At 47.1% G+C, this 15,203-nt stretch overlaps 1 protein-coding gene across 8 annotated transcripts in view; it reads left to right on the forward strand.

The window, feature by feature from the left end:
• The first annotated feature begins 4,808 nt into the window (after window positions 1–4,808).
• The window catches only part of COPS3 (COP9 signalosome subunit 3), a 38,338-nt gene continuing 27,943 nt past the window's right edge, over window positions 4,809–15,203 (forward strand). For 3 of the 8 annotated variants that reach the window (XM_025361955.1, XM_025361958.1, XM_025361954.1), the window contains exons 1-2: window positions 4,815–4,980; window positions 10,541–10,670. In XM_025361955.1, coding sequence (XP_025217740.1) covers window positions 4,926–4,980; window positions 10,541–10,670 — 185 coding nt within the window. In that variant the 5' untranslated portion in view covers window positions 4,815–4,925. Of the gene's footprint in view, window positions 4,981–5,355; window positions 5,557–10,521; window positions 10,671–15,203 lie in introns of those variants that run through there. The other 5 variants (XM_025361959.1, XM_025361961.1, XM_025361962.1 and 2 more) reach the window with 4 other exon arrangements.

The raw sequence follows: 15,203 nt of genomic DNA on the forward strand, positions 1-15,203 counted from the left end.
TCACGCCTGTAATCCCAACATTTTGGAAGGCCGAGGCGGGTGGATCACGAGGTCAGGAGATCGAGACCATCCTGATTAACATGGTGAAACCCCATCTCTACTTAAAAAAAAAAAAGAAATTAGCCGGGTGTGGTGGCAGTCACCTTGTAGTTCCAGCTACTCGGGAGGCTGAGGCAGGAGAATGGTGTGAACCCGGGAGGCAGAGCATGCAGTGAGCTGAGATCGCACCACTGCACTCCAGCCTGGGTGACAGAGCGAGGCTCCATCTCAAAAAAAACAAAAACAAACAAACAAAAAAAACCAAGTTAGAATATATTCAGGTTTATCCCTATAATCACATCTCTTTCAGTCATTTGTTTTTGAGAGGAAAGAGAAAGGTGGAATTACTTTTAGCTGTTTTGAAATGAGTGTTGTTTGTATGCTGGCTCATCTGGAGCCCACAGTCCAGATGCTCTCAGAATTTAGCATCATCAGAATTACCTGCAGGCTTGTTAAACTCAGATTGCTGGGAATCAGGGAATCACTTTTTTATTTTTTATTTTTTTTGAGACAGTATCTCACTCTCTTGCCCAGACTGGAGTGCAGTGGCACGATCTCAGCTCACCGCAACTTCCACCTCCCTGGCTCAAGCGAGTCTCCTGCCTCAGATTCCCAAGTACCTGGGATGACAGGTGTGTGCCACCACCACCCGGCTAATTTTTGTATCTTTAGTAGAGATGGGGTTTCGCCATGTTGGCTAGGCTGGTCTTGAACCCCTGACCTCAAACAATCCACCCACCTCAGGCTCCCAAAGTGCTGGGTTTATAGGCATGAGCCTCCGTGCCCAGTTTCAGAGCTCTTGATATAGGAAGTCTACAGTAGGGTCCAAGAACGTGCATTTCCAAGGAAATCTCAAATGACACTGATGCTGCTGACTGGTAGAATCACACTTCGAGAGCAGCTGCCACAACCTAAATAGGCAATAATAAATAAATAAATAAATAAATAAATAAATAAATAATCAAAGTATTATTAGTAGCTGTGACTACTTTGAATCATTGTAGTTCTTTTTTTTTGAGACAGAGTCTCGCTCTGTCACCCAGGCTGGAGTGCAGTGGCCGGATCTCAGTTCATTGCAAGCTCCGCCTCCCGGGTTTACGCCATTCTCCTGCCTCAGCCTCCCAAGTAGCTGGGACTACAGGCGCCCGCCACCTCGCCCAGCTAGTTTTTTGTATTTTTTAGTAGAGACGGGGTTTCACCGTGTTAGCCAGGATGGTCTTGATCTCCTGAGCTCGTGATCCACCTGTCTCGGCCTCCCAAAGTGCTAGGATTACAGGCTTGAGCCACCGCGCCTGGCCGAATCATTGTAGTTCTTTATTTATCTTCAACATTTTTGGCTTTCACCAAAATCCACGTATATCCAGTGGAAATTTGTCCCGTAAGTCAAAATGTCTGTCTTGTGTGTTGCAAGTGATCAAAGATTAAGGACCAATTGCTTCCATAGAACATTCAGGAACATTTCCATCTTAGAGTACAAGTGCTATAGTTATTCATCTAAACATGTCTCAAGTTCACCAATTTATCCTGGTGAATTTATCTACACTTTCAAGAGAGCTATTATTATTATTATTTATTTTAAAGAAACAGGGTCTTACTCTGTCACCCAGGCTGGGGTGCAGTGGCAAGATCATAGCTCAGTGCAGCCTCAAATTCCTGGGCTCAACTGGTCCTCCCACTTCAGCCTCCAGAGTAGCTGAGACAACAGTTATGCACCACCACAACCAGCTAGTTTTAAAAAAAATTTTTTTGTAAAGACAAAGTCATGCTCTGTTGTCTAGGCTGGTCTCAAACTCTTGGCAAGAGTATAATTATTAGCATTCAAGGTATAACTATTTAAGGTATAATTATTACTGTTATATTTCATGTTGACTACTGCAATAGCTTCCTGTCTCCCAGGTTATCCACATGAAGCCAGATGAATCTTTTTAAAATGCAGTTTTTGTTGTTGTGGTGGTTGTTTTGTTTTTTGAAGTTGAGTCTCTTTTTGTTGCCCAGTCTGGAGTGCAATGGCCTGATCTCAGCTCACTGCAACCTCCGCCTCCCAGGTGCAAGCGATTCTCCTGCCTCAGCCTCCCGAATAGCTGGGATTACAGGCACACGCCACCATGCCTAGCTATTTTTTGTATTTTTAGTAGAGACAGGGTTACATCTTACATCTTACTGGCCAAGTTGCTCTCGAATTCCTGACCTTGTGATCCAACCACCTCAGTCTCTTAAAGCCACCACATCTGGCCTTAAAATGCAAATTTGATCCTGCTACCTGCTTGCATAAAACTCTCCAGTCCTCCCAATCTTCTCAGGAAAAAGTCCAGTACCTTTAACACAGCTTACATAACCCGGCCCCTGTCCACCTTACAAACCACTCCCCTCCAACCACAGAGACATTCTTTCAGTTCTTCATTCTCAACTAGGATGCTCCTTTCACATGCAGGGTCTTAGCACCATACTGTCCTCTCACTCAGAAATATTTCTTCCCCTTTATCTTATTAACTCTTCCTCTTTTGGCCAGGTGCGGTGGCTCACACCTGTCATCCCAGCACTTTGGGAGGCTGAGGCGGGTGGATCATGAGGTCAGGAGATCAAGACCATGGTGAAAACCCATCTCTAATAAAAATACAAAAAATTAGCCAGGTGTGGTGGCGGGCGCCTGTAGTCCCAGCTACTCGGGAGGCTGAGGCAGGAGAATGGCAGGAACCCAGGAGGCGGAGCTTGCAGTGAGCCAAGATCACGCCACTGCACTACAGCCTGGGCGACAGAGAGAGACTCCGTCTCAAACAAACAAACAAACAAACAAACTCTTCCTCTTTCTTTGGAGCTCAGTTTATGCCATTTCCTCAAGAAAGCCTTCCGTTTCTCCCAGGCCAGGTCAATATCCTCTGTGACATGATTTTATAGAACCATGTTCCATTCCTTCGGAGCACTAACTCCTTTTCTATAGGGTCTTCATGTGTTATCTGCAGGAGAGAAGGACCGAAACTGTTTTGTTTTGTTTGGTTTTGTTTTGTTTGAGACAGATTCTTGCTCTGCCGCCCAGGCTGGAGTGCAGAGGCACCATCTCAGCTCATTGCAACCTCCACTTCCCAGGTTCAAGTGATTCTCCCACCTCAGCCTCCCAAGTAGTTGGGACTACAGGCTACCAAGCCCAGCTATTTTTTGTAGTATTTTTAGTAGAGATGGTGTTTGACCATGTTGGCCAGGCTGGTGTCCAACTCCTGACCTCAAGTTATCCACTTGCTTCAGTCTCCCAAAGTGCTGGATTACAAGCACGAGCCACCGCGCCAGGCCCCAAGACTGTTTTTACTACCAGTGTATTTCTAGTGCCTGGTAGAACACTTTGTAAGTGTCAGTAAACAAATGTTGGATAAAATTTTTAAATGCATGTTTGTTTCCTCAGTCCCTACTATGCAGCAAATCTTACACTGGGCCCTAAAGGGGAATCAAGGTTAGTAAGAGAGATCCTTGACCTTAAGGAACTCCATGCCAGTTAGAAGCAATGGATCTGTAAACCAAAAGTACCTGAGACCAGTCTCAATCAATTGAGAAAGTTTATATTGCCAAGGTGAAGGATGAGATGATGACACGGCCTCAGGAGCTCCTCAGGACATGTGCCCAAGGTGGTCAGGTACAGTTTGGTTTTATACATTTTAGGGAGACATGAGTCATCAATCAATACATGTAAGATGTACATTGGTTAGGTCCGGAAAGATGGGCCAACTCGGGGCAGTTGGGGGGCTTCCACCTTATAGGTAGACTTAAAGATTTTTTCATTGGTAATTGGTTGAAAGAGTTATTATCTAAGGACCTGGAAGTAAATAGAAAGGAATAGCTGGTTACGATTATAAGGGGTTGTGGAGACCAAGGTTTTATCATGCAGATGAGGCTTCCAGGTAGCAGGATTCAGATAGAATAGATTGTAAGTATTTCTTACCGGTCTTGAGTCTACCAGTCTTAAGGTCTCTGTGTTGATGTTTGTGAGGCATGTCTGACTACCACTTCCCATCATGGCCTGAACTAGTTTTTCAGGATAAACTGGAATGTCCTTGGCTTAGGATAGGGTCCACCAGTCAGTTGGGGGCTTAGACTTTTATTTTTGGTTTACAGTTATGACATGGACTATAGAGACACATTTCTACAACACAGTAGAAGTGCAACATGAGAAGAACGAAGTGCTTTAGGGGACAAGTGGAGGAGGGAGACATCAATCCCAGATGGGGAAAATCAATTCACTTTCTTTTTGTGTGTGGTGTTACTTTTTTACGTCAACGTACATCTTGAATGAATAACTATAGTTCTCCCTATGTGCTATGCGCTGTCCTGAGTGTTTTATGTAGTTAAGGACATTGAGATTTTACAGATGGGGAAAACAATGCTCACCACGGTCAAGTGACTTGCTCAAAGTCACACAGCTACTAAGTGGTAGAAAAGGCAGTTGAACCCAGGCTGCTTGGCTCCAGAGTCTAATATCACGCGGAAAATCTCATGGGAGACGTAGCAACTAAGTCGTGCTTCATTGAAGTATCTGTCCAGGTGGAAAGCCGCAGGGCCTCTCTAGCAAAATCCAGAACCAGAGAATACTTGCTTAATTATGAGTTTCGTTCCTTCCTTTGCCCACTATCCCCATTTAACGTGCGGAGGGATTTCACAAGTGCACTGAAAGAAGACGCCGGGGACTATGGAACGCTAACTTCCGGCTACGGCGAGTGAGGCTGTTTCCATGGAAACAGTAACGGGTTGGCAGCTAGGTAGATTCTCGCGGTGCTTGAACCAGCGGAAGTGACGTCGCCGCTCGCGAGGCCCTCAGGTGGCTTGCCGCGGCCCCTCCTCCCAGAGCGGCAGCCTTTTCCCGCGCGTGGTGCCTTCGGCGCTCGGGCCGCCCGGGGGAAAACATGGCGTCTGCCCTGGAGCAGTTCGTGAACAGTGTCCGGCAGCTCTCGGCTCAAGGTGAGGCCCTAGGTCGCCGGGCTGGGCATGGGCGGGTACCGGGGACGGGCCTGCATCCCCAGGCGACGGGCCTGCATCCCCAGGCGCCAGCACGGATGGCTGGGACAGCCCTTTTAGTCCTGAGCCTATTCTCTGGGGCCGGGCTAAGGGTTGCGGCGTTTAGATAAGGGCAGGATCGAGCGCGGCCAAGTGTAGGCAGCCCTCTCGTGCTCCGCTGTCCTCGCCGGCCGGGCTCCCCTCCCTCGGGCCGCCGGGAGCCCCCTCCCCCCGGCCTGGGCCCCTTCCACCGGGTGCTTTGCTTGACAGTTTGGGGGCGTGACTTCCGCCAGGCGACATCTCGGGCGACTATTGGTCCCTTCTGTCTCTCTTGCCTTCGGTGATTGGCGCACCGCCATGTCAGCTTCGCCGCAGCTCCGCCGCCTGCTGACTAGGCCGCCGGGAGCGGGCGGGAGGCGAGTCGGTTCTGGGTGCCTCGTCTCTGCGGCTTGCCTCGGCCAGCTCCGCTGCCAGGCGGCGCACGCTCGGGAACCCGTGCGCCTATTTTGGTCCTACAGAATGCTGCGGAAGCTCTCGCTCGTAGCTCTCCATTTCTTTTTCTTTCTTTCTTTCTTTTTTGAGACAGTCTCGCTCTGTCGCCGAGGCTGGAGTGCAGTGACGCGATCTCGGCTCACTGCAACCTCAGCCTCCCGGGTTCAAGCGATTCTCCTGTCTCAGTCTCCCGAGTAGTTGAGATTATAGGCGCCCACCAGCTCACACAGCTGTTTTTTTTGTTTGTTTGTTTGTTTTTTGAGACGCAGTCTCACTCTGTCTCCCAGGCTGGAGTGCAGTGGCACGATCTCGGCTCACCTCAACCACCGCCTCCCGGGTTCAAGCGATTCTCCTGTCTCAGCCTCCCGAGTAGCTGAGATTACAGGCGCCTGCCAGCTCACACGGCTATTTTTTTTTTTTTTTTTTTTTTTTTAAGACGGAGTCTCACTGTCTCCCAGGCTGGAGCGCAGTGGTGCGATCTCGGCTCACCTCAATCTCCGCCTCCTGGGTTCAAGCGATTGTCCTGTCTCAGCCTCCCGAGTAGCTGGGATTACAGGCGCCTGCCACCACGCCCGGCTAATTTTTGTATTTTTAGTAGAGACAGGGTTTCACCATGTTGGCCTGGCTGGTCTCCAACTCCTGACCTCAGGTGATCCACTGGCCTCGGCCTTCCAAAGTGCTAGGATTACAGGCGTGAGCCACCGCGGCCAGCCCACGCGGCTTTTTTTTTTTGTATTTTTTTGTAGAGATGGTGACCCCCCACTCTCCCGCCCCGAGACGGAGTCTTGTTCTGTAGCCAGGGCTGGAGTGCAGTGGCGCGATCTCGGCTCACTGCAAGGTCTGCCTCCCGGGTTCACGCCATTCTCCTGCCTCAGCCTCCCGAGTAACTGGGACTACAGGTGCCCGACACCACGCCCGGCTAATTTTTTTTTTTTTTTTTTTTTGGAGACGGAGTCTGGCTCTGTCGTCCAGGCTGGAGTGCAGTGGCCGGATCTCAGCTCACTGCAAGCTCCGCCTCCCGGGTTCACGCCATTCTCCTGCCTCAGCCTCCCGAGTAGCTGGGACTACAGGCGCCCGCCACCTCGCCCGGCTAGATTTTTGTAGTTTTTAGTAGAGACGGGGTTTCACCGTGTTAGCCAGGATGGTCTTGATCTCCTGACCTCGTGATCCGCCCGCCTCGGCCTCCCAAAGTGCTGGGATTACAGGTGTGAGCCACTGCGCCCAGCCAGGACTCCATTTTTAGGGGTAGAATTGTGATGATTTTGCTCTCACTTTCCACGTTGTTTGGTTCATTCATTGCATATTAATGTACCAAATTCTGGACCCGAAATTAGAATAATTAGATGCTGGCTGTGAAGGCCCGGCCCCTTTAACTATCCCGTGCTTCAGTTTCTTCGTCCGCAAAATAGGTCCCTAGTTTATATAAAGTTGTGAAGATTCAATGAGAGAAGCCATGTAAAAGCACTTGGAACAGTGACTGTCATAAGGGGTGCAATAAAAGCAGCTGCAAATTATTGTTACCGTCATTAATTGTAAAGGTCTAGGAGCTGCATGACCTTGGACAAGTCACCTTTAATCTCTGAGTCTTTTGTATCTCCATTGTAAAAATGGAGGGGTGCTTTTACCTCACTGGTGTAAGACAAATGATCTGATATGGAGCTGCATTTAATAGTGAGTTCTTTCTCTTTTTCCTTTTTATTAATAGAAATTAGGTTCACAGGGAAGGCACAGGCTTGCTTTTTCCATGAATAAAGGAACCACTGGTTTAATTTATGCCACAAATACCTAGTGTTCTCCTTCCTGGGGTGTAGTGTAGTTAGAAACTTCAGGTTGAAATCCTGTCTCGGTCACTTCTTGTGTGAGCCACTTAATTTCCCTGGGCCAATTTTCTTAATTATAAAACAGAACTAGGGCTGTTGTGGGCATCAGGTTATAGGATGCTATAGGAACAGTTTGCTAGACAGAGATAAATATGGTAACTTTCATTGCTGTTGGCTGCTGTGCCTCACACTCACTGCATAGGAAATCTTTGAGTTTCAGGCCAGGCGGGTGTGGTGGCTCACTTATGTAATTCCAGCACTTTGGGAGACCAAGCTCACTCATGTATTTCCAGCACTTTGGGAGACCAAGGCGGGCAGATCACCTGAGGTCGGGAGTTGGAGACCAGCCAGGCCAACATTGTGAAACCCCATCTCTACCAAAAAATTAGCCGGGCGTGGTGGCGGGAGCCTGTAGTCCCACCTATTCGGGAGTCTGAGGCAGGAGAATGGTGTGAACCCGGGAGGCTGAGCTTGCAGTGAGCCAAGATCGCGCCACTGCACTCCAGCCTGGGAGACAGAGTGAGACTCTGTCTCAAAATAAAGAAATAAATAAAAGAATTTTATTGCCCACATCTCTGGTTGGACTGATTTCAGATGCACTCTGTGACACTTAAGCTTTTTTTTGACTCTGCCCTTGGCCCTGCACTAATTAATTATCTAATGATTCTACAGTGACCCAGCTTTTATTTCAGTCTCAACTTGGCACTGATTGTTAACTAGTAGAGAACTAATGGATTGCAGTGCTTATTTCTGGGTGCTACAAATTATTGTTAATATATTTAGAGTAATGGGTTAAAAGGCAAATTATTCAACTAGAAGAAGTTACTTCATACTTATCAGTGAGATCTGTAATACAATGAAGATGAGTTGGTATTTCCCAGTTAAATCTGTGTGATCTCAAGAGGTGATACCTAATAAGATCACAGCTGTTTTATTTTTGTTTTGTAATGCATGTGTGTAATATGTTTCCTTTGCTTTCAGTAAAACGTATCAAATTGAAAAGTGTTAAATTATCAAAAGTACCTAGCTATAGTCACTTGTATTTTAAACTTTATACTATGCTGTATTCTTTTAGTAAGGAAAAGATTATGCAGTTGCTCTGCAGAAATAGAGAAGTTGGAAACTTGAGGTTAATGCCCATGGTCTTAAATGTATCCCTGCTGTTACCAGAAAGACAGCTAGAGTGTGACCATCATATCTTCATGAGAGTAATTGTCAAAATTGATGGGTCTACTTCGAGGTACCAATTTAGGCCTAATTTTTTTTTCCCCCCGAGACGGAGTCTTGCTTTGTTGCCCAGGCTGGAGTGCAGTGGTGCAATCTCAGCTTACTGCAGCCTCCGTCTCCCAGGTTCAAGGATTCTCCCACCTCAGTCTCCCTAGTAACTGGGATTACAGGTGTGTGCCATCACACCCAGCTAATTTTTGTATTTTTAGTAGAGATGATTTCTCCATGTTGGCCAGCCTGGTCTTGAACTCCTGACCTCGAGATTTGTCCACCTTATCCTCCCAAAGTGCTAGTATTATAGGTGTGAGCCACAGCACCCGGCTGAGGCCTAATTATTAATAGATTCTGTACCTTAGTTGTTAAAGTGTAGCATTGCAGGCTGGGCATGGTGGCTTACGCCTCTAATCCCAGCACTTTGGGAGGCCAAGGTGGGAGGATTACTTGGGCCCAGGAGTTAGAGACCAGCCTGGGCAACATAGCGAGACTCCTGTCTCTACAAAAAACTTAAAAAATAAGATGGACATGGTGACGTACACCTGTAGTTCCAGCTACTCAGGAGGCTAAGGTGGGAGGATTGCTTGAACCCAGGACGTGGAGGCTGCTTTGAGCTGTGATCACACCACTGCACTGCAGCCTGGGCGACAGAACGAGACCCTGTCTCAAAAAACAAGACAAAACAAACATACTATTGCAGTATAGGGGAAAAATAGATCAATTAGGAGATTAATTCAACAAGTAGCTGCTTGATGAGCTGCTAAGCAAGTGTTGTATTCTAGAGCTGGAGAGAGGGACAGTCCCTCCACCTGAGTTTACTGAATTACCTAACCACCACAGTCCCATGCGAGGCAGAGAGGGCAGATACCCAGCTTAGCCATGAGGAAGGGAGCTGAGATGAGGGTCCAGAGATGCCGCAAGTTGATTGTTGAATGCTGGATGAGGCTCAGTTCATGGCAGAGGATGTGGGGGAGAAGGACAGAAAACAGCCATGTGTAGAAGCATAAAGAGGAGAGAAGATAGAATGTTGATTTTCTGAGCTTGCTGTAATCAGAGAGTAGGTGTGTGAGGGGAAGTAGGAGGAGATAAGGCTGGAAAGATAGCAGGGACCAGTTACTGAAGGGCCTTAGTCCAGTCTGAGATGTTTGCACTTCTTAAAGTCATTGGAGTAACTTGACTGAATGCACAGTTTAGAACTGACAGTACTAATATGGAGTGTGGGTTGGAGGAGAGAAAGATCACAGTAGGCAGACCATTTAGAAGATTTATGATGTAGGCTGGGCGCGGTGGCTCACGCCTGTAATCCCAGCACTTTGGGAGGCCGAGGTGGGTGGATCACAAGGTCAGGAGTTCAAGACCAGCCTGGCCAAGAAGGTGAAACCCCGTCTCTAGTAAAAATACGAAAAATTAGCCAGGTGCGGTGGCAGGCGCCTATAATCCCAGCTACTTGGGAGGCTGAGGCAGGAGAATCGCTTGAACTCGGAGGCGGAGGTTGCAGTGAGCCGAGATTGCGCCACTACACTCCAGCTTGGGCGACAGAGTGAGACTCCGTCTCAAAAAAAAGAAAAAAAAAAAGATTTATGATGTAATCCAGAGAAAAAATGATGAGGATCTGAATTAGGGCAGAGAGGGGAGAGAGAAAGAAATGGAGCTGAGAGACCTAGGAAGAAAAATTAAATCATTTGGATGCAGAGAGCTGTTAATAGTAACATTTGCATTTCGGCTTGGGAGACTGGAAAAGAGAATAGAGAAAAAGGTGAAACATTCAGAGTCAGAGAGAAGTGGGAGGTCCAGGTAATCTCTAACTCATTTTGAGACCATGGATAGGTTGATTCACCCCTCCAGTCCTTCAGGATCCTCATCTGAAATGAAGGAGATGTAAGAATCCTTTTTGGGCACTTCAGGCTCTGAAGCACAAAGTTGTGGTTAGAGTTCCATTAGTTTAGTTAGTGCTGTAGCTAAAATGCAATAGTGTTGTTTCTGTTTTCCAGGGCAAATGACACAGCTTTGTGAACTGATCAACAAGAGTGGGGAACTCCTTGCGAAGAACTTATCCCATCTGGACACTGTGCTCGGGGCTCTGGATGTACAAGAACACTCCTTGGGCGTCCTTGCTGTTTTGTAAGGGGCATCTTCTTTTATAGTTTTGTGCTTGTTAAAACCGAACATTCTGCACTTTCTGGCTTTATTTTTATTTATTTATTTATTCAAGACGGAGTCTCAGTCTTAGTGGCGCAATCTCAGCTCACTGCAAGCTCCGCCTCCTGGGTTCTCACTATTCTCCTGCCTCAGCCTCCCGAATAGCTGGGATTACAGGCGCCCGCCACCACGCCCGGCTAATTTTTTGTATTTTTAGTAGAGACGGGATTTCACCGTGTTAGCCAGGATGGTCTCCATCTCCTGACCTTGTGATCTGCCCGCCTCAGCCTCCCAAAGTGCTGGGATTACAGGTGTGAGCCACCGCGCCTGGCCCTGGCTTTATTTTTATTTATTTATTTATTTTTGGTATAGAAAGTAAACTATTGTAAACAACATTGAGCTCTTTTGCAAAACTGAAAATTATAGCAGTTACAGTTTAATCATTCCAACTAATCATTGCTTGTTATATTTTGTTCAATTTTATCTTTTTTTTTGAGACGGAGCCTTGCTCTGTCACCCAGGCTGGAGTGCATGTGTCCGGGCACAGTGGCTCATGCCTATGATCCCAGCACTTTGGGAGGCCGAGGCGGGTGGATCACCTGAGATCAGGAGTTTGAGACCAGCCTGACCAATAGAGTGAAACCCTGTCTCTACTAAAAATATAAAAATTAGCTGGGCATGGTGGTGGGTGCCTGTAATTCCAGCTACTCAGGAGGCTGAAACAGGAGAATTGCTTGAACCTAGGAGGTAGAGGTTGCAGTGCGCTGAGATCGTGCCACTGCACTCCAGCCTAGGTGACAGAGTGAGACTGTCTCAAAAAAAAAAAAAAAAGAAAACCTTTATGTTTATACAAATTCTGAAAATTTGTTTTAAAAAATGTCCATCTGAATTGTGGGGACTATAGTTTGCATTTATCTGAGTACTTTTATTCATGTAATCCATAGGATTGTCCACATTTTCTAAATTAAAAAGAAATTCGGAAGAGTACTGCCACAGGGCATGGCAGAATACATTGAATGAAAATATCGGCTGGGCACAGTTGCTCATGCCTACAATCCCAACATTTTGAGAGGCCAAGATGGGAGGATCATTTGAGGCCAGGAGTTTGAGACCAGCCTAGGCAACATAACAAGGCCCTATCTCTGCAAAGAATAAAAAAGTTAGCTGGGTGTAGTGGTACATGCCTGTACCACTGGGTGTAGTGTACTTGCCTAGCTTCTCAAGATGCTGAGGTGGGAGGATCGCTTGAGCCCAGAAGTTCAAGGCTTCAGTAAGCTACAGTTAAGCCATCGCACTCCAGCCTGCATGACATAGTGAGACCTTGTCTCAAAAAAAGAAAAAGTATGAAAGGTCCAAAGCAACATTGCTTAGAATTCCCTTCAAACAAATTTAAGCTATTTAAGACCAAATTAAATAGACCTTATTTTAATTGGGGTTCTTTGTAACTGTGTACTTGACAGTAATTCTCTTGATGTTATAGTATTATAAATTGGGATATTGTGGTTGTCATGACATTTGAAATGATATAAATAAACTGAGAAGAAATTGACTTAAAGTGAGAGTCTGGCTTCACTTACACTGGGATTCCTGAGACAAAGGTTTGTGTCTGGAGCAGAGTTTAGAGAAGAATCTTTGTCAGAATGGAAGGATCTAGAGTTATGCTCTGCAATATGGTGGCCACTAGCCATATGCAGCTATTTAAATTAAAATTAAAGATTCGAGTGCACTTGCCATGTTTCAAGTACCCAGTAACCACATGTGGTCACATGTCCTTGTCTTAGCACAGATCTATAACATTTCCACCACTGCAGATAGTTCTATTGGACAGTGCTGGTAAGGATTTCTACTGTCTGTATTTTCTTATTTATATAAAAGAGCAGATGCTGGGCACAGTGGCTCACACCTGTAATCCTAGCACTTTGGGAGTCTCTGAGACCAGCCTGGGCAACATAGCAAGACCCCATCTCTATGGAAAAAAAAGTGGCCAGGTATGGTGGCTTATGCCTGTAATCCCAGGACTTTGGGAGGCTGAGGTGGGCAGATTGCCTGAGCTCAGGAGTTCGAGACTAGCCTGGGAAACATGGCGAAACCCTGTCTTTACAAAAAGTACAAAAATTAGGCAGGCGTGGTGGAGTACACCCGTGGTCCTGGCTACTCAGGAGGCTGAGGTGGGAGGATCACTTGAGTCCAGGAGATTGAAGCTGCAGTGAGCTTTGCTCGTGCCACTGCACTTCTGCCTGGGTGACAGAGCAAGACCTTGTCCCCCTTGCCCCCCAAACAAAAGCCGGGTGTGGTGGCGCATGCCTGTGGTCCCAGCTACCCAGGAGGCTGAAGTGGGAGGATTGCTTGAGGCTGGGAGGTCAAGGCTACAGTGAGCTATGCTTGCACTAGTGCATTTCAGCCTGAGTGACATCAAGACCCTATCTCAAAAAAGAACAGACAGCATGCATGTTTTTTTTTGTTTTTGTTTTTGTTTTTGTTTTTGTTTTTTGAGACGGAGTCTCGCTCTGTCGCCCAGGCTAGAGTGCAGTGGCCGGATCTCAGCTCACTGCAAGCTCCGCCTCCCGGGTTTACGCCATTCTCCTGCCTCAGCCTCCCAAGTAGCTGGGACTAGCAGGCGCCCGCCACCTCGCCTGGCTAGTTTTTTTTTTTTTGTATTTTTTAGTAGAGACGGGGTTTCACCGGGTTAGCCAGGATGGTCTCGATCTCCTGACCTCGTGATCTGCCCGACTCGGCCTCCCAAAGTGCTGGGATTACAGGCTTGAGCCACCGCGCCCGGCCAGCATGCATGTTTTATACACACATAAACTCACATATATGTATATATCAGGTGAGTAATGGACATGAAAGCATTTTGAAGCTGTGAGGTGTTTTACCATTGTATGTGTTAGGTAAGGTATGGAAAGAACCCTGAGATTCTGGCTGAGGACCCTGGTTTGAATCTGTATATTCTTCCAATTTTGAGTTGTGGGGCCCAGAGCTTCATATTTTTATTTTTTATTTTTATTTTATTTTATTTTTTTTTTTTTGAGATGGAGCTTAGCTCTGTTGCCCAGGCTGGAGTACAGTGGCGCAATCTCGGCTCACTGCAAGCTCCGCCTCCCGGGTTCACGCCATTTTCCTGCCTCAGCCTCTCGAGTAGCTGTGACTACAGGCTGAGTAGCTGGGGCTACAGGTGCCCGCTACTATGCCCGGCTAATTTTTTGTATTTTCAGTAGAAACGGGGTTTCACCGTGTTAGCCAGGATGGTCTTGACCTCCTGACCTCGTGATCTGCCTGCCTAGGCCTCCCAAAATGCTGGGATTACAGGTGTGAGCCACTGCTCCTGGCCCTGAGCTTCACGTTTTTATTTATAAACTGGCAGTTGCAATGCCTCACTGACCTATTGTGAACCCCAAGTGAAATTGTTTCTCATGTGTCTAATAATTACAAAGTGTGAATACGGATGTATGGTGACATTGTTAAGTCAAATAATGCAGTATAGATGGAAGTAGACAAACCAAAAGATGTAGGAGAAATTATGATTAGGTAATATCCATTTAGTTTTTCTTTTCTTCTTTCTTTTCTTTTTTTTTTTGAGACGGTCTCACTCTGTCATCCAGACTAGAGTGCAGTGGCGTGGTCTCAGCTCACTGCAACCTCCGCCTCCCAGGTTCAAGCGATTCTCCCACCTCAGCCTCCCAAGTAGCTGGGACTACAGGTGCATGCCACCACACCCAGCAAATTTTTGTATTTTTAGTAGGGAGGGGGTTTCACTGTGTTGACGAGGCTGGTCTTGAACTCCTGACCTCATGGTCCGCCCACCTTGGCCTCCCAAAGTGCTGGGATTACAGGCGTGAGCCACTGCACCCAGCTTGCTTTTTTTTTTTTTCCTTTGAGACATAGTTTCACTCTGTCCCCCAGGCTGCAGTGCAGTGGCGGGACCTCTGCTCACTGCAGCCTCTGCCTCCTGGGTTCAAGTGATTCTCCTGCCTTGGCCTCCCAAGTAGCTGGGACTATAGGCGCATGCCAGTATGCCCAGCTAACTTTCATATTATTAGTAGAGACCGGATTTTGCCATGTTGGCCAGGTTGGTCTTGAATTCCTGACCTCAAGTAATCTGCCTGCCTTGGCCTCCCAAAGTGCTGAGATTAGAAGTGTGAGCCACGGTGTCTGGCCTGATTTTTCTTGAAATTATGTTTCAACAGTACTTTTTTTTTCTAGAAAAGAACTTGAAATTTCTGGCCGGGCGCTGTGGCTCAAGCCTATAATCCTAGCACTTTGGGAGGCCGAGACGGGCGGATCACGAGGTCAGGAGATCGAGACCATGCTGGCTAACGCGGTGAAACCCTGTCTCTACTAAAAAATACAAAAAAACTAGCTGGGCGAGGTGGCGGGCGCCTGTAGTCCCACCTACTCAGGAGGCTGAGACAGGAGAATGGCCTAAACCCGGGAGTCGGAGCTTGCAATGAGCTGAGATCCAGCCACTGCACTCCAGCTTGGGCGACAGAGCGAGACTCCGTCTCAAAAAAAAAA

Source organism: Theropithecus gelada, chromosome 16 (assembly GCF_003255815.1).
Source record: "Theropithecus gelada isolate Dixy chromosome 16, Tgel_1.0, whole genome shotgun sequence".
Lineage (NCBI taxonomy): Eukaryota > Metazoa > Chordata > Mammalia > Primates > Cercopithecidae > Theropithecus > Theropithecus gelada.